This window comes from Oncorhynchus masou, unplaced genomic scaffold (genome assembly GCF_036934945.1).
Source record: "Oncorhynchus masou masou isolate Uvic2021 unplaced genomic scaffold, UVic_Omas_1.1 unplaced_scaffold_532, whole genome shotgun sequence".
In the NCBI taxonomy this organism is placed as follows: domain Eukaryota; kingdom Metazoa; phylum Chordata; class Actinopteri; order Salmoniformes; family Salmonidae; genus Oncorhynchus; species Oncorhynchus masou.
The window spans coordinates 186759-204172 of record NW_027011729.1 but is presented as its reverse complement, the minus strand read 5'-3'; the positions used below and the strand labels follow the sequence as shown (position 1 = coordinate 204172).

Below are 17414 nucleotides of genomic sequence, written 5' to 3'. Positions count from 1 at the left end.
TTCAGCATTTCACTGTAAGGTCTACTACACCTGTTGTATTCAGCATTTCACTGTGAGGTCTACTACACCTGTTGTATTCAGCATTTCACTGTAAGGTCTACTACACCTGTTGTATTCAGCATTTCACTGTAAGGTCTACTACACCTGTTGTATTCAACATTTCACTGTGAGGTCTACTACACCTGTTGTATTCAGCATTTCACTGTGAGGTCTACAACACCTGTTCGGCGAACGTGACAAATAAACTTTGATCTGAAAACATCTGCTGCACAAATACCGACAAACCAATGGCAATTTATTTTTATTTTGGCAGAAAATAAACGTGCATCTGTGTGTGTGTGTCAGTCGTCAGCTCCTATGTTGTGGAACAGACAAGACATTGACTCTCCACAGTGGATCCTCCGTACAGCTTCAGACAGGATCAGAGAAACATCAACCGTCTTTATCTTACAGCACTGGAGCTTCTGGGACGAGTGGGGAATCGTGTTGGTTACCACCACCTAGAGAAGAGAGACGGGCAGAGAGACAGACAGACAGGCAGAGAGACAGACAGATGGGCAGAGAGACAGACCGGCGGGCAGAGAGAGAGAGAGACGGCAGAGAGAGAGAGAGACGGCAGAGAGAGAGAGAGACAGATGGGCAGAGAGACAGACAGACGGGCAGAGAGACAGACAGATGGGCAGAGAGACAGACAGGCGGGCACAGAGAGAGAGAGACAGACGGGCAGAGAGACAGACAGACGTCAGAGAAGAGAGAGACAGACGGGCAGAGAGAAAGGGAGACAAACAGACGGGCAGAGAGAGAGAGAGAGACAGACAGACGGGCAGAGAGAGAGAGACAGACGGCAGAGAGAGAGACAGATGGGCAGATGGACAGACAGACAGACGGGCAGAGAGAGAGAAAGAGAGACAGACGGGCAGAGAGACAGACAGACGGGCAGATGGACAGACAGACAGACAGACAGACGGGCAGAGAGAGAGAAAGAGAGACAGACGGGCAGAGAGACAGACAGACGGGCAGATGGACAGACAGACAGACGGGCAGAGAGAGAGAAAGAGAGAGATGGCAGAGAGACAGAGAGAGAGACAGACGGGCAGAGAGAGAGAGAGAGACGGCAGAGAGACAGACAGACAGACAGCAGAGAGAGAGAGACGGCAGAGAGACAGATAGACGGGCAGAGAAGAGTGAGACAGACAGACGGGCAGAAAGACAGACAGACGGGCAGAGAGAGAGAGAGAGAGAGAGACAGATGGGCAGAGAGAGAGAGACAGACAGACGGGCAGAGAGACAGACAGACGGGCAGATGGACAGACAGACGGGCAGAGAGAGAGAGAGAGAGAGAGAGATGGCAGAGAGACAGAGAGAGAGACAGACGGGCAGAGAGATGGCAGAGAGACAGACAGACGACAGAGAGAGAGACAGATGGGCAGAGAGAGAGAGAAACAGACAGGCAGAGAGACAGACAGATGGTTAGAGAGAGAGAGAGAGAGACAGACGGGCAGAGAGAGTGAGAGAGACGGCAGAGAGACAGACAGACAGACAGACAGCAGAGAGAGAGAGAGAGACGGCAGAGAGACAGACAGACGGGCAGAGAAGAGAGAGACAGACAGACGGGCAGAAAGACAGACAGACGGGCAGAGAGAGAGACAGACGTCAGAGAAAGAGAGAGACAGACGGGCAGAGAGAGAGAGAGACAGACAGACGGGCAGAGAGAGAGAGAGAGAGAGAGAGAGAGACAGACGGGCAGAGAGAGAGAGAGAGAGAGAGAGAGAGAGAGACAGACGGGCAGAGAGAGAGAGAGAGAGATATACGGGCAGAGAGAGAGAGACAGACAGACGGGCAGAGAGAGAGAGAGACAGACAGACGGGCAGAGAGAGAGAGAGACAGACAGACAGACGGGCAGAGAGAGAGAGAGACAGACAGACAGACGGCAGAGACAGACAGACAGACAGACGGGCAGAGACAGACAGACGGGCAGAGACAGACAGACGGGCAGAGAGAGAGACAGACGTGCAGAGAGAGACAGACGTGCAGAGATAGAGACAGACGTGCAGAGAGAGACAGAGAATCATGAGAAAACTAATAAAGCTCCAACTAGACAGACCCTCCCCTCCGTTCCCGTTTCCCTCCGTTCCCCTCCCCTCCCCTCCATTCCCCTCCCCTCCGTTCCCATCCCCTCCACTCTGTTCCCCTCCCCTCCGTTCCCATCCCCTCCCCTCTGTTCCCCTCCCCTCCCCTCCATTCCCCTCCGTTCCCATCCCCTCCCCTACGTTTCCCCTCCCCTCCGTTCCCCTCCCCTCCGTTCCCCTCTCCTCCGTTCCCCTCCCCTCCGTTCCCTCCCATCCCCTCCGTTCCCCTCCCCTCCGTTCCCCTCCCCTCCGTTCCCATCCGCTCCGTTCCCATCCCCTCCCCTACGTTTCCCCTCCCCTCCGTTCCCCTCCCCTCCGTTCCCATCCCCTCCCCTCCGTTCCCCTCTCCTCCGTTCCCCTCCCCTCCGTTCCCCTCCCATCCCCTCCGTTCCCCTCCCCTCCGTTCCCCTCCCCTCCGTTCCCATCCGCTCCGTTCCCATCCCCTCCCCTACGTTTCCCCTCCCCTCCGTTCCCCTCCCCTCCGTTCCCATCCCCTCCACTCCGTCCCCTCTCCTCCGTTCCCCTCCCATCCCCTCCGTTCCCCTCCCCTCTGTTCCCCCCCTCCGTTCCCCTCCCCTCCCCTCCCCTCCGTTCCCCCCCCTCCATTCCCGTTCCCCTCCCTTCCCCTCCCCTCCTCCCCTCCGTCCCCTCCCCTCCGCTCCTCCCTCCCCTCCCCCCCCTCCGTTCCCCTCCCCTCCGTTCCCCTCCGTTCCCGCCCCTCCGTTCCCGTTCCCCTCCGTTCCCGTTCCCCTCCCCTCCTCCCCTCTGTTCCAGTTCCCCTCCCCTCCGTTCCCCCTCCTCCTCCCCTACGTTCCCCTCCGTTCCCCTCTCCTCCTCCCCTCCGTTCCCTCCCCTCCGTTCCCGTTCCCTTCCCGTTCCCCTCCCCTCCATTCCCCTCCCCTCCATTCCCTCCCCTCCATTCCCGTTCCCCTCCCTTCCCTCCCCTCCGTTCCCCTCCCCTCCGTTCCCCTCCTCCCCTCCATTCCCTCCCCTCCATTCCCGTTCCCCTCCCTTCCCCTCCCCTCCGTTCCCCTCCCCTCCGTTCCCCTCCCCTCCGTTCCCTCTCCTCCTCCCCTCCGTTCCCTCCCCTCCGTTCCCCCTCCCTTCCCCTCCCCTCCGTTCCCCTCCCCTCCGTTCCCCTCCCCTCCGTTCCCCCTCTCCTCCTCCCCTCCGTTCCCTCCCCTCCGTTCCCGTTCCCTTCCCGCTCCCCTCCCCTCCATTCCCCTCCCCTCCATTCCCTCCCCTCCATTCCCGTTCCCCTCCCTTCCCCTCCCCTCCGTTCCCCTCCCCTCCGTTCCCCTCCTCCCCTCCGTTCCCCTCCCCTCCGTTCCCCTCCTCCCCTCCGTTCCCCTCCCCTCCGCTCCCCTCCCCTCCGTTCCCCTCCTCCCCTCCGTTCCCCTCCTCCCCTCCGTTCCCGCTCCCCTCCGTTCCCGTTCCCCTCCCCTCCGTTCCCCTCCCCTCCTCCCCTCCGTTCCAGTTCCCCTCCGTTCCCCTCTCCTCCTCCCCTACGTTCCCCTCCGTTCCCCTCTCCTCCTCCCCTCCGTTCCCTCCCGTTCCCCTCCCGTTCCCCTCTGTTCCCCTCCGTTCCGTTCCCCTCCCCTCCATTCCCCTCCCCTCCATTCCCTCCCCTCCATTCCCGTTCCCCTCCGTTCCCCTCCCTCCATTCCCCTCCGTTCCCCTCCCCTCCGTTCCCGTTCCCCTCCCCTCCGTTCTCCTCCGTTCCCCTCCCCTCCGTTCCCCTCCCCTCCGTTCCCTCCCCTCCGTTCCCGTTCCCCTCCCTCCCGTTCCCCTCCGTTTCCCTCCCCTCCGTTCCCTCCCCTCCGTTCCCTTCCCCTCCGTTCCCGTTCCCCTCCCCTCCCGTTCCCCTCCGTTTCCCTCCCCTCCGTTCCCCTCCGTTTCCCTCCCCTCCGTTCCCCTCCCCTCCGTTCCCTTCCCCTCCCCTCCGTTCCCGTTCCCCTCCGTTCCCCTCCGTTTCCCTCCCCTCCGTTCCCCTCCGTTTCCCTCCCCTCCGTTCCCCTCCGTTCCCCTCCTGTCCGTTCCCCTCCCCTCCGTTCCCCTCCCCCCCCGTTCCCCTCCCCTTCGTTCCCCTCCCCTCCATTCCCTCCCCTCCGTTCCCCTCCCCTCCCCTTCGTTCCCCTCCCCTCCGTTCCCTCCCCTCCATTCCTCCCCTCCGTTCCCCTCCACTCCGTTCCCCTCCCCTCCGTTCCCCTCCCCTCCATTCCCTCCCCTCCCCTCCATTCCCGTTCCCCTCCGTTCCCCTCCCCTCCGTTCCCCTCCGTTCCCCTCCACTCCGTTCCCCTCCCCTCCCTCCCCTTCCCTCCGTTCCCCTCCCCTCCATTCCCTCCCCTCCATTCCCGTTCCCCTCCGTTCCCTCCCCTCCATTCCCTCCCCTCCCCTCCATTCCCGTTCCCCTCCCTCCATTCCCCTCCGTTCCCCTCCCCTCCTCCCCTCCGTTCCCGTTCCCCTCCCCTCCGTTCTGCTCTTACCTGACTAATGGCTGACTCCTGGAGGATTCTGGGAGCGTCCGCAGACAGGATGGCGTGTGTTGCCATGGCGATGATTGGCCCCGCCCCCCTCTCCCTCAGCATCTCCGCTGCCGCCACAAAACCCACCGCATCATCGATGATGTCATCCTGACACACACACACCAGGTTAACACACATACACACCTCCCCCGTCCTGCCCTGACGATGTCACACAGCCTCCTCCCTGACCTCTGACCCCAGCCACTCACCACGATGATGGCGATGCGTCCGGCCACATCTCCTACGACTGTGATAGGATGCTTCTCCTTAGGGATACAGACTGACAGAGAGAGAGACGGTAATGAGACCCGTTATCTACTGACCCAGAGTCAGATTAACAGGGATCTGTGTGTCTCTAACAGGGATCTGTGTGTCTCTAACAGGGATCTGTGTGTCTCTAACAGGGATCTGTGTGTCTCTAACAGGGATCTGTGTGTCTCTAACAGGGATCTGTGTGTCTCTAACAGGGATCTGTGTGTCTCTAACAGGGATCTGTGTGTCTCTAACAGGGATCTGTGTGTCTCTTACAGGGATCTGTGTGTCTCTAACAGGGAACTGTGTGTCTCTAACAGGGATCTGTGTGTCTCTTACAGGGATCTGTGTGCCCCTAACAGGGATCTGTGTGTCTCTAACAGGGATCTGTGTGTCTCTAACAGGGATCTGTGTGTCTCTAACAGGGATCTGTGTGTCTCTAACAGGGATCTGTGTGTCTCTAACAGGGATCTGTGTGTCTCTAACAGGGATCTGTGTGTCTCTAACAGGGATCTGTGTGTCTCTAACAGTGATCTGTGTGTCTCTAACAGGGATCTGTGTGTCTCTAACAGGGATCTGTGTGTCTCTAACAGGGATCTGTGTGTCTCTAACAGGGATCTGTGTGTCTCTAACAGGGAACTGTGTGTCTCTAACAGGGATCTGTGTGTCTCTTACAGGGTAGTTCAGGTAGACCTCCGGTGGTTCTGACTGTCGGAGGAGAGTGCCGTCCGTCCAGCAGGTCCGTCTCTGCATCTCCGTGGATCACAGCAATAGACACACGCAACCTCTCGGCGAGGGACTGGGCCCTAGACAACAGAGACAGAGAGACAGACACAGAGACAGAGGAATGAGGGACTGGGCCCTAGACAACAGAGACAGAGGAATGAGGGACTGGGCCCTAGACAACAGAGACAGAGAGACAGATACAGAGACAGAGGAATGAGGGACTGGGCCCTAGACAACAGAGACAGAGAGACAGACACAGAGACAGATACAGAGAGACAGAGACATGAGGAATGAGGGACTGGGCCCTAGACAACAGAGACAGAGGAATGAGGGACTGGGCCCTAGACAACAGACACAGAGGAATGAGGGACTGGGCCCTAGACAACAGAGACAGAGAGACAGAGAGACAGAGGAATGAGGGACTGGGCCCTAGACAACAGAGACAGAGGAATGAGGGACTGGGCCCTAGACAACAGACACAGAGGAATGAGGGACTGGGCCCTAGACAACAGAGACACAGACAGAGAGACAGATACAGAGACAGAGGAATGAGGGACTGGGCCCTAGACAACAGAGACAGAGAGACAGACACAGAGACAGATACAGAGAGACAGAGACATGAGGAATGAGGGACTGGGCCCTAGACAACAGAGACAGAGGAATGAGGGACTGGGCCCTAGACAACAGACACAGAGGAATGAGGGACTGGGCCCTAGACAACAGAGACAGAGAGACAGAGGAATGAGGGACTGGGCCCTAGACAACAGAGACAGAGGAATGAGGGAGTGGGCCCTAGACAACAGAGACACAGAGACAGAGACAGAGAGACAGACACAGAGACAGAGGAATGAGGGACTGGGCCCTAGACAACAGAGACAGAGAGACAGAGGAATGAGGGACTGGGCCCTAGACAACAGAGACAGAGGAATGAGGGACTGGGCCCTAGACAACAGAGACACAGAGACAGAGACAGAGAGACAGACACAGAGACAGAGGAATGAGGGACTGGGCCCTAGACAACAGAGACAGAGGAATGAGGGACTGGGCCCTAGACAACAGAGACAGAGAGACAGAGACAGAGACAGATACAGAGAGACAGAGACAGAGGAATGAGGGACTGGGCCCTAGACAACAGAGACAGAGACAGAGAGACAGAGGAATGAGCGTCAGGGTAACTCACCTCTTAGAGACAGAGACAGAGAGACAGAGAGACAGAGGAATGAGCGTCAAGGTAACTCACCTCTTAGAGACAGAGACAGAGAGACAGAGGAATGAGTGTCAAGGTAACTCACCTCTTAGAGACAGAGAGACAGAGAGACAGAGAGACAGAGGAATGAGTGTCAGGGTAACTCACCTCTTAGAGACAGAGAGACAGAGAGAGAGACAGAGACAGAGAGACAGAGGAATGAGTGTCAGGGTAACTCACCTCTTAGAGACAGAGAGACAGAGGAATGAGTGTCAAGGTAACTCACCTCTTAGAGACAGAGAGACAGAGAGACAGAGAGACAGAGGAATGAGTGTCAGGGTAACTCACCTCTTAGAGACAGAGAGACAGAGAGACAGAGAGACAGAGGAATGAGTGTCAGGGTAACTCACCTCTTAGAGACAGAGACAGAGAGACAGAGGAATGAGTGTCAAGGTAACTCACCTCTTAGAGACAGAGAGACAGAGAGACAGAGAGACAGAGGAATGAGTGTCAGGGTAACTCACCTCTTAGAGACAGAGAGACAGAGAGAGAGACAGAGACAGAGAGACAGAGGAATGAGTGTCAGGGTAACTCACCTCTTAGAGACAGAGAGACAGAGGAATGAGTGTCAAGGTAACTCACCTCTTAGAGACAGAGAGACAGAGAGACAGAGGAATGAGTGTCAGGGTAACTCACCTCTTAGAGACAGAGAGACAGAGAGAGAGACAGAGACAGAGAGACAGAGGAATGAGTGTCAGGGTAACTCACCTCTTAGAGACAGAGAGACAGAGACAGAGAGAGAGAGACAGAGAGACAGAGGAATGAGTGTCAGGGTAACTCACCTCTTAGAGACAGAGAGACAGAGAGAGAGAGACAGAGACAGAGAGACAGAGGAATGAGTGTCAGGGTAACTCACCTCTTAGAGACAGAGAGACAGAGAGAGAGACAGAGACAGAGAGACAGAGGAATGAGTGTCAGGGTAACTCACCTCTTAGAGACAGAGAGACAGAGACAGAGAGAGAGAGACAGAGAGACAGAGGAATGAGTGTCAGGGTAACTCACCTCTTAGAGACAGAGAGACAGAGAGAGAGAGACAGAGACAGAGAGACAGAGACAGAGAGACAGAGGAATGAGTGTCAGGGTAACTCACCTCTTAGCGGAGGACGGTGATTTGGCCACGATGACGGCATTATGGTAGTCTGGAATCTACAGGGAGACAACAAGGAGTTATGGGTAGTGGAGTTTGGAATCTACAGGGAAACAACAAGGGGTTGTGGGTAGTAGAGTCTGGAATCTACAGCTTAACTCCTCCTGTATGTACTGGGGGGTTGTGGGTAGTGTAGTCCTCCCTCCTGTATGTACTGTAGTAGGAGGGGGTTGTGGGTAGTGTAGTCCTACCTCCTCCTGTATGTACTGCAGTAGGAAGGGAGAAGCTCTCAGGTTGTCTACTGGGATGTTGAAGAAGCCCTGAATCTCCTTCTGATGAAGATCCACAGTGATGAGATGGGTCAGACCTACACACACACACACATACGTACGTACGTCAGACCTAACACAGTGTAGATGAACCGCTATCTCCAACACATTCGATTGAAACATAACGTGTTGTCTCACCTGCCCTGCACATCAGAGAGGCGATCAGCTTACAGACGATGGATCCCCGTTTCCTCATCTTACACTGTTTACTGTAGGGAAGGTACGGCAGCACGCCACACACACTCCTCGCACACGCCGTCACACACCCATACGCCATCACACACAGCTCCATCAGGCACCGGTTCACATCCCTGCACACACACACAGTTTACTGTTACAGTAACACAAATACACAGAGAGAGGGAGAGCTCCATTGATAGAAGAATTTGAATATTTAAAGTAGTGACTAAAGTATTCCACCCTGAATCTGTAGAACTGGGTGAAATGTGTTAGAATCATAAGACTATAATCTATAATCTACTATAACCCAGTATAAACTGATGGTGTACACCAGGTGTATCCAGTTATAAACTGACACCAGGTGTATCCTGTTATAAACTGATGGTGTACACCAGGTGTATCCAGTTATAAACTGATGGTGTACACCAGGTGTATCCAGTTATAAACTGACGGTGTACACCAGGTGTATCCAGTTATAAACTGATGGTGTACACCAGGTGTATCCTGTTATAAACTGATGGTGTACACCAGGTGTATCCAGTTATAAACTGACGGTGTACACCAGGTGTATCCAGTTATAAACTGATGGTGTACACCAGGTGTATCCTGTTATAAACTGACGGTGTACACCAGGTGTATCCAGTTATAAACTGACGGTGTACACCAGGTGTATCCTGTTATAAACTGACGGTGTACACCAGGTGTATCCTGTATAAACTGATGGTGTACACCAGGTGTATCCTGTTATAAACTGATGGTGTACACCAGGTGTATCCAGTTATAAACTGACACCAGGTGTATCCTGTTATAAACTGACACCAGGTGTATCCAGTTATAAACTGATGGTGTACACCAGGTGTATCCAGTTATAAACTGATGGTGTACACCAGGTGTATCCTGTTATAAACTGACACCAGGTGTATCCTGTTATAAACTGACACCAGGTGTATCCTGTTATAAACTGACACCAGGTGTATCCTGTTATAAACTGACACCAGGTGTATCCTGTTATAAACTGACGGTGTACACCAGGTGTATCCTGTTATAAACTGACACCAGGTGTATCCAGTTATAAACTGACGGTGTACACCAGGTGTATCCAGTTATAAACTGACGGTGTACACCAGGTGTATCCTGTTATAAACTGACACCAGGTGTATCCTGTTATAAACTGACGGTGTACACCAGGTGTATCCTGTTATAAACTGACACCAGGTGTATCCTGTATAAACTGACACCAGGTGTATCCTGTATAAACTGACACCAGGTGTATCCTGTATAAACTGACACCAGGTGTATCCTGTATAAACTGACACCAGGTGTATCCTGTATAAACTGACACCAGGTGTATCCTGTTATAAACTGACACCAGGTGTATCCTGTTATAAACTGACACCAGGTGTATCCTGTATAAACTGACACCAGGTGTATCCTGTATAAACTGACACCAGGTGTATCCTGTATAAACTGACACCAGGTGTATCCTGTTATAAACTGACACCAGGTGTATCCTGTTATAAACTGACACCAGGTGTATCCTGTATAAACTGACACCAGGTGTATCCTGTATAAACTGACACCAGGTGTATCCTATTATAAACTGACGGTGTACACCAGGTGTATCCTGTTATAAACTGACACCAGGTGTATCCTGTTATAAACTGACACCAGGTGTATCCTGTTATAAACTGACACCAGGTGTATCCAGTTATAAACTGACACCAGGTGTATCCTGTTATAAACTGACACCAGGTGTATCCTGTTATAAACTGACACCAGGTGTATCCTGTTATAAACTGACACCAGGTGTATCCTGTTATAAACTGACACCAGGTGTATCCTGTTATAAACTGACACCAGGTGTATCCTGTTATAAACTGACACCAGGTGTATCCAGTTATAAACTGACACCAGGTGTATCCTGTTATAAACTGACACCAGGTGTATCCTGTTATAAACTGACACCAGGTGTATCCTGTATAAACTGACACCAGGTGTATCCTGTTATAAACTGACACCAGGTGTATCCTGTATAAACTGACACCAGGTGTATCCTGTTATAAACTGACACCAGGTGTATCCTGTTATAAACTGACACCAGGTGTATCCCGTTATAAACTGACACCAGGTGTATCCCGTTATAAACTGACACCAGGTGTATCCTGTTATAAACTGACACCAGGTGTATCCAGTTATAAACTGACGGTGTACACCAGGTGTATCCTGTTATAAACTGACGGTGTACACCAGGTGTATCCAGTTATAAACTGACACCAGGTGTATCCTGTTATAAACTGACACCAGGTGTATCCTGTTATAAACTGACACCAGGTGTATCCTGTTATAAACTGACACCAGGTGTATCCTGTTATAAACTGACACCAGGTGTATCCAGTTATAAACTGACACCAGGTGTATCCTGTATAAACTGACACCAGGTGTATCCAGTTATAAACTGATGGTGTACACCAGGTGTATCCAGTTATAAACTGACACCAGGTGTATCCTGTATAAACTGACACCAGGTGTATCCTGTTATAAACTGACACCAGGTGTATCCTGTTATAAACTGACACCAGGTGTATCCTGTATAAACTGACACCAGGTGTATCCTGTTATAAACTGACACCAGGTGTATCCTGTTATAAACTGACACCAGGTGTATCCAGTTATAAACTGACACCAGGTGTATCCTGTATAAACTGACACCAGGTGTATCCTGTTATAAACTGACACCAGGTGTATCCTGTTATAAACTGACACCAGGTGTATCCAGTTATAAACTGACACCAGGTGTATCCTGTTATAAACTGACACCAGGTGTATCCTGTTATAAACTGACACCAGGTGTATCCTGTATAAACTGACACCAGGTGTATCCTGTTATAAACTGACACCAGGTGTATCCTGTATAAACTGACACCAGGTGTATCCTGTTATAAACTGACACCAGGTGTATCCTGTTATAAACTGACACCAGGTGTATCCTGTTATAAACTGACACCAGGTGTATCCTGTTATAAACTGACACCAGGTGTATCCAGTTATAAACTGACACCAGGTGTATCCTGTATAAACTGACACCAGGTGTATCCAGTTATAAACTGATGGTGTACACCAGGTGTATCCAGTTATAAACTGACACCAGGTGTATCCTGTTATAAACTGACACCAGGTGTATCCTGTATAAACTGACACCAGGTGTATCCTGTATAAACTGACACCAGGTGTATCCTATTATAAACTGATGGTGTACACCAGGTGTATCCTGTTATAAACTGACACCAGGTGTATCCTGTTATAAACTGACACCAGGTGTATCCTGTTATAAACTGACACCAGGTGTATCCTGTATAAACTGACACCAGGTGTATCCTGTTATAAACTGACACCAGGTGTATCCTGTTATAAACTGACACCAGGTGTATCCTGTATAAACTGACACCAGGTGTATCCAGTTATAAACTGATGGTGTACACCAGGTGTATCCTGTTATAAACTGACACCAGATGTATCCTGTATAAACTGACACCAGGTGTATCCTGTATAAACTGACACCAGGTGTATCCTATTATAAACTGATGGTGTACACCAGGTGTATCCTGTTATAAACTGACACCAGGTGTATCCTGTTATAAACTGACACCAGGTGTATCCTGTTATAAACTGACACCAGGTGTATCCTGTTATAAACTGACACCAGGTGTATCCTGTTATAAACTGACACCAGGTGTATCCTGTTATAAACTGATGGTGTACACCAGGTGTATCCTGTTATAAACTGACACCAGGTGTATCCTGTTATAAACTGACACCAGGTGTATCCAGTTATAAACTGACACCAGGTGTATCCTGTATAAACTGACACCAGGTGTATCCAGTTATAAACTGATGGTGTACACCAGGTGTATCCAGTTATAAACTGACACCAGGTGTATCCTGTATAAACTGACACCAGGTGTATCCTGTTATAAACTGACACCAGGTGTATCCAGTTATAAACTGACACCAGGTGTATCCTGTATAAACTGACACCAGGTGTATCCAGTTATAAACTGATGGTGTACACCAGGTGTATCCAGTTATAAACTGACACCAGGTGTATCCTGTATAAACTGACACCAGGTGTATCCTGTTATAAACTGACACCAGGTGTATCCAGTTATAAACTGACGGTGTACACCAGGTGTATCCTGTTATAAACTGACACCAGGTGTATCCAGTTATAAACTGACGGTGTACACCAGGTGTATCCTGTTATAAACTGACACCAGGTGTATCCTGTTATAAACTGACACCAGGTGTATCCAGTTATAAACTGACGGTGTACACCAGGTGTATCCTGTTATAAACTGACACCAGGTGTATCCAGTTATAAACTGACGGTGTACACCAGGTGTATCCAGTTATAAACTGACACCAGGTGTATCCTGTATAAACTGACACCAGGTGTATCCAGTTATAAACTGATGGTGTACACCAGGTGTATCCAGTTATAAACTGACACCAGGTGTATCCAGTTATAAACTGACACCAGGTGTATCCTGTATAAACTGACACCAGGTGTATCCAGTTATAAACTGATGGTGTACACCAGGTGTATCCAGTTATAAACTGACACCAGGTGTATCCTGTTATAAACTGACACCAGGTGTATCCTGTTATAAACTGACACCAGGTGTATCCTGTTATAAACTGACACCAGGTGTATCCAGTTATAAACTGACGGTGTACACCAGGTGTATCCAGTTATAAACTGACAGTGAGATGGTCTGGATGATGTAGACGTCTTTCCCTCTGACCGACTCCTGGATCTGGATACGCGTTTCTATGGAGACAAGAGGTCAGGTCAGGGGTCACACAGAACCACTACCATCCTCCTCTTCCTCCTCCTCCTCCTCACCTCCATTAGAATCCTGGTAGACTTCAGTCTTCCCCAGCTCGACTCCCAGTCTCCTATAGACAGACAGGTGAGGAGGTGTTATATAATACTAAACCACAGTCTCCTACCAGAGGGAAAGGTAACATGCTATTCAACTACAGTCTCCTACCAGAGGGAAAGGTAACACGCTATTCAACTACAGTCTCCTACCAGAGGGAAAGGTAACATGCTATTCAACTACAGTCTCCTACCAGAGGGAAAGGTAACATGCTATTCAACTACAGTCTCCTACCAGAGGGAAAGGTAACATGCTATTCAACCACAGTCTCCTACCAGAGGGAAAGGTAACATGCTATTCAACTACAGTCTCCTACCAGAGGGAAAGGTAACATGCTATTCAACTACAGTCTCCTACCAGAGGGAAAGGTAACATGCTATTCAACTACAGTCTCCTACCAGAGGGAAAGGTAACACGCTATTCAACTACAATCTCCTACCAGAGGGAAAGGTAACATGCTATTCAACTACAGTCTCCTACCAGAGGGAAAGGTAACATGCTATTCAACTACAGTCTCCTACCAGAGGGAAAGGTAACATGCTATTCAACTACAGTCTCCTACCAGAGGGAAAGGTAACAGGCTATTCAACTACAGTCTCCTACCAGAGGGAAAGGTAACATGCTATTCAACTACAGTCTCCTACCAGAGGGAAAGGTAACATGCTATTCAACTACAGTCTCCTACCAGAGGGAAAGGTAACATGCTATTCAACTACAGTCTCCTACCATAGGGAAAGGTAACACGCTATTCAACTACAGTCTCCTACCAGAGGGAAAGGTAACATGCTATTCAACTACAGTCTCCTACCATAGGGAAAGGTAACACGCTATTCAACTACAGTCTCCTACCAGAGGGAAAGGTAACATGCTATTCAACTACAGTCTCCTACCATAGGGAAAGGTAACACGCTATTCAACTACAGTCTCCTACCAGAGGGAAAGGTAACATGCTATTCAACCACAGTCTCCTACCAGAGGGAAAGGTAACATGCTATTCAACCACAGTCTCCTACCAGAGGGAAAGGTAACAGGCTATTCAACTACAGTCTCCTACCAGAGGGAAAGGTAACACGCTATTCAACTACAGTCTCCTACCAGAGGGAAAGGTAACATGCTATTCAACTACAGTCTCCTACCAGAGGGAAAGGTAACACGCTATTCAACTACAGTCTCCTACCAGAGGGAAAGGTAACATGCTATCCAACTACAGTCTTCTACCAGAGAGAAAGGTAACATGCTATTCAACTACAGTCTCCTACCAGAGGGAAAGGTAACATGCTATTCAACTACAGTCTCCTACCAGAGGGAAAGGTAACATGCTATTCAACTACAGTCTCCTACCAGAGGGAAAGGTAACATGCTATTCAACCACAGTCTCCTACCAGAGGGAAAGGTAACATGCTATTCAACTACAGTCTCCTACCAGAGGGAAAGGTAACACGCTATTCAACTACAGTCTCCTACCAGAGGGAAAGGTAACACGCTATTCAACTACAGTCTCCTACCAGAGGGAAAGGTAACATGCTATTCAACTACAGTCTCCTACCAGAGGGAAAGGTAACATGCTATTCAACTACAGTCTCCTACCAGAGGGAAAGGTAACATGCTATTCAACCACAGTCTCCTACCAGAGGGAAAGGTAACATGCTATTCAACTACAGTCTCCTACCAGAGAGAAAGGTAACATGCTATTCAACTACAGTCTCCTACCAGAGGGAAAGGTAACATGCTAACCCTGGGGGGTTCATGTCCGCTCTAGTAATGGCGTTTCTATCTGACGTGTAGTACGAGGGAATCATGTCCACTCTGATCAAGGCGTTTCTATCTGCAACAACCCTGGTGTAAACTGGAACATCTGGAAAGTGGGTGTGGTCTATTGACTCACTCTGCAATCCTATTGGCCAGCTCCATACAAGAGGGTGAGGAGTTAGCGGAGAACAGGACTAATCGGTCCTTTAGTTTGTCTACATTGGTGTTAGCCCCTCCCTCTGGGGGCGTGGCCAACCCCTGTCTGGGCTGCCACACTTCAGTGAGACCTTCCTGGAAAACACACAACATTATTACCACACAAATCACATTTATAAATTTGTCAAATACAACAGTGAAATGCTTACTTACAAGCCCTTAACCAACAATGCAGATTTAAGAAAACAGGGTTAGGAAAATAAATTAAAGGTAAAAAAAATATATATATATATTTTTTAATCGCACAATAAAATAACAATAATGTGTCTACACAGTCTCGGGTTTTGCTCAGTGGGCGAAACACTGTTTTGAGTGGGTTTCAGTACCCAAGAGGTTACATTAGCAGAAAACCATGAACCTGCTATAAAAACATTCACACAGAAACCCTAATCACTTCACCTCTGTGTCCAGTAGCTTCCTACTGTAGGTACCTGTCCTCCAAGTCATCCTCCGGGTATTTTGGATTCAGAACAGCAGAGTAACGACAACATGTAAGACGAAGATAAACAAGCTAGTACTATAAAGTAGTTAACTAACTAATTAACTAACTCTCTCCTCTACAGCTTGGTCCTGGGCCCCCCTCCCCCATGGGTGCACGTTTTGGTATTTACCCTAGTCCTGGGAACCTGCCCCCATGGGTGCACGTTTTGGTATTTACCCTAGTGCTGGGGCCCCCTCCCCCATGGGTGCACGTTTTGGTATTTACCCTAGTGCTGGGGCCCCCCTCCCCCATGGGTGCACGTTTTGGTATTTACCCTAGTGCTGGGGCCCCCCTCCCCCATGGGTGCACGTTTTGGTATTTACCCTAGTGCTGGGGCCTCCCTCCCCCATGGGTGCACGTTTTGGTATTTACCCTAGCACTACACAGCAGATTCAAATCATCAAAGCTTGATGATGAGTTGGTTATTTGAATCTGCGGTGTTGTGCCTAGGGGCAGGGGCCCCAGGAGTTTGGTCTTCCGGTACCTTACCTGGTGGTTACCATGGTGACACCGGGGATGGGATCACCTGGCTGCTCAAGCACTTCCTGATAGCTAACGTTGTCTAGCAACAAACTAAGGAGTAAAAGTTATTACATACTAAACCACTTATATTTATAAATGTTTCAAAGTCTAAACTAACAATAATATAATTAGCTACACTTTAATTGAGATATATATATTTTTTAGGGGGGGTTTAAGTTATCCAAGGTAAAAGCCGCTAGTTGTTGCTGACAGTTTCGTGATGAGCTGAATTCGTTACGGGTTATTACCCCTGCGGTTTATCCCGTACTTCACCGTTTATAGTATTAGATGTGTCCAGGTTGCGATGCTTTAGGTCCTGACAAACAATATAAACAACGTCGTTATCGAATTAAATCTCTCACCAGTTTGCTTTCGGTGTCCAGTATAAAAACCGTATTAATTTTTCTTTCCAAATCAACAACAAGTCAACTCTGGAGACTTGAGTTGTGTTGACAGCTGTTTAGTCGACAGACACGAGTAGCACCGTCACCCAGCGGTAGAGTTCAACCTCCCACATTTTATCCTCTCCACCTGAAGTGTTTCTGTTTTCACAAGAAACATATGTTAGTTTTTTTTTTTTTTACAGAGATTTTGTTTGAGAAATGATCAGCAATATTTTAACTCTGGTTTTATCCGTAGTAGTGTAGAATGTGTTTTATTATTCTGCTGCTCAAACTAACTTGGTCCGACCGGATACGGAAGCACCCCTCCGGAACATGAATATCTGGATCAGAGAGTTTCTAAACCAAGAGGCGCAATATTTTGAGACTTCCGGGAACACTTGTGAAATAGATCAATGAGAGAAATTAACAATTATTCCTTATTAGTTGTTAATTTTCCTTAAATCTAAAAGGCACAATCTAGATTCAAGCCAATGTTTTAAGTAGTTGAACATGTTATTACTCCAACTTCGTGAAAAATTACAAATTGACACGTTTTAATTTTCGGCAGAAACAACTTTATATCAGAAAAGTGTGGACTTTGATTTTTGACTGGCTGCACATGCGCCGTTTGGCGTGTCGTCGCCATAAC

At 49.6% G+C, this 17414-nt stretch overlaps 1 protein-coding gene across 5 annotated transcripts; it reads right to left on the bottom strand.

Moving 5' to 3' along the window:
* Positions 1-285: 285 nt before the first annotated feature.
* LOC135535930 (phosphoribosyl pyrophosphate synthase-associated protein 2-like) lies at positions 286-17091 on the bottom strand. Of its 5 annotated transcripts, XM_064962336.1 has the most exons (12): positions 17063-17091; positions 16745-16924; positions 15300-15454; positions 13378-13430; positions 13236-13302; positions 8433-8605; positions 8217-8332; positions 7969-8024; positions 5582-5712; positions 4864-4934; positions 4616-4762; positions 286-500 (listed from the first exon to the last, which is right to left on the bottom strand). In XM_064962336.1, the coding sequence occupies exons 3-12, from the start codon at positions 15323-15325 to the stop codon at positions 342-344; spliced, it is 999 nt and encodes a 332-aa protein (XP_064818408.1). In that variant the 5' UTR covers positions 15326-15454; positions 16745-16924; positions 17063-17091; the 3' UTR covers positions 286-341. The 5 variants fall into 5 exon arrangements, with proteins under 5 accessions (XP_064818408.1, XP_064818407.1, XP_064818409.1 ...); XM_064962335.1 differs by having other exon boundaries at positions 16745-17083; XM_064962337.1 differs by having other exon boundaries at positions 15300-15450; positions 16745-17083.
* Between the last annotated feature and the right edge of the window lie 323 nt (positions 17092-17414).

Coding starts and splice junctions, on each gene's coding strand:
- LOC135535930 (XM_064962334.1), bottom strand. CDS start 15,826: ATGACTTGGAGGACAGGTACCTACAGTAGGAAGCTACTGGACACAGAG. Junction 5,713..7,968: donor TCACCGTCCTCCGCTAAGAG/GTGAGTTACCCT, acceptor TCTGTTGTCTAG/GGCCCAGTCCCTCGCCGAGA. Junction 501..4,615: donor AGGAGTCAGCCATTAGTCAG/GTAAGAGCAGAA, acceptor TCTCTTCTCTAG/GTGGTGGTAACCAACACGAT.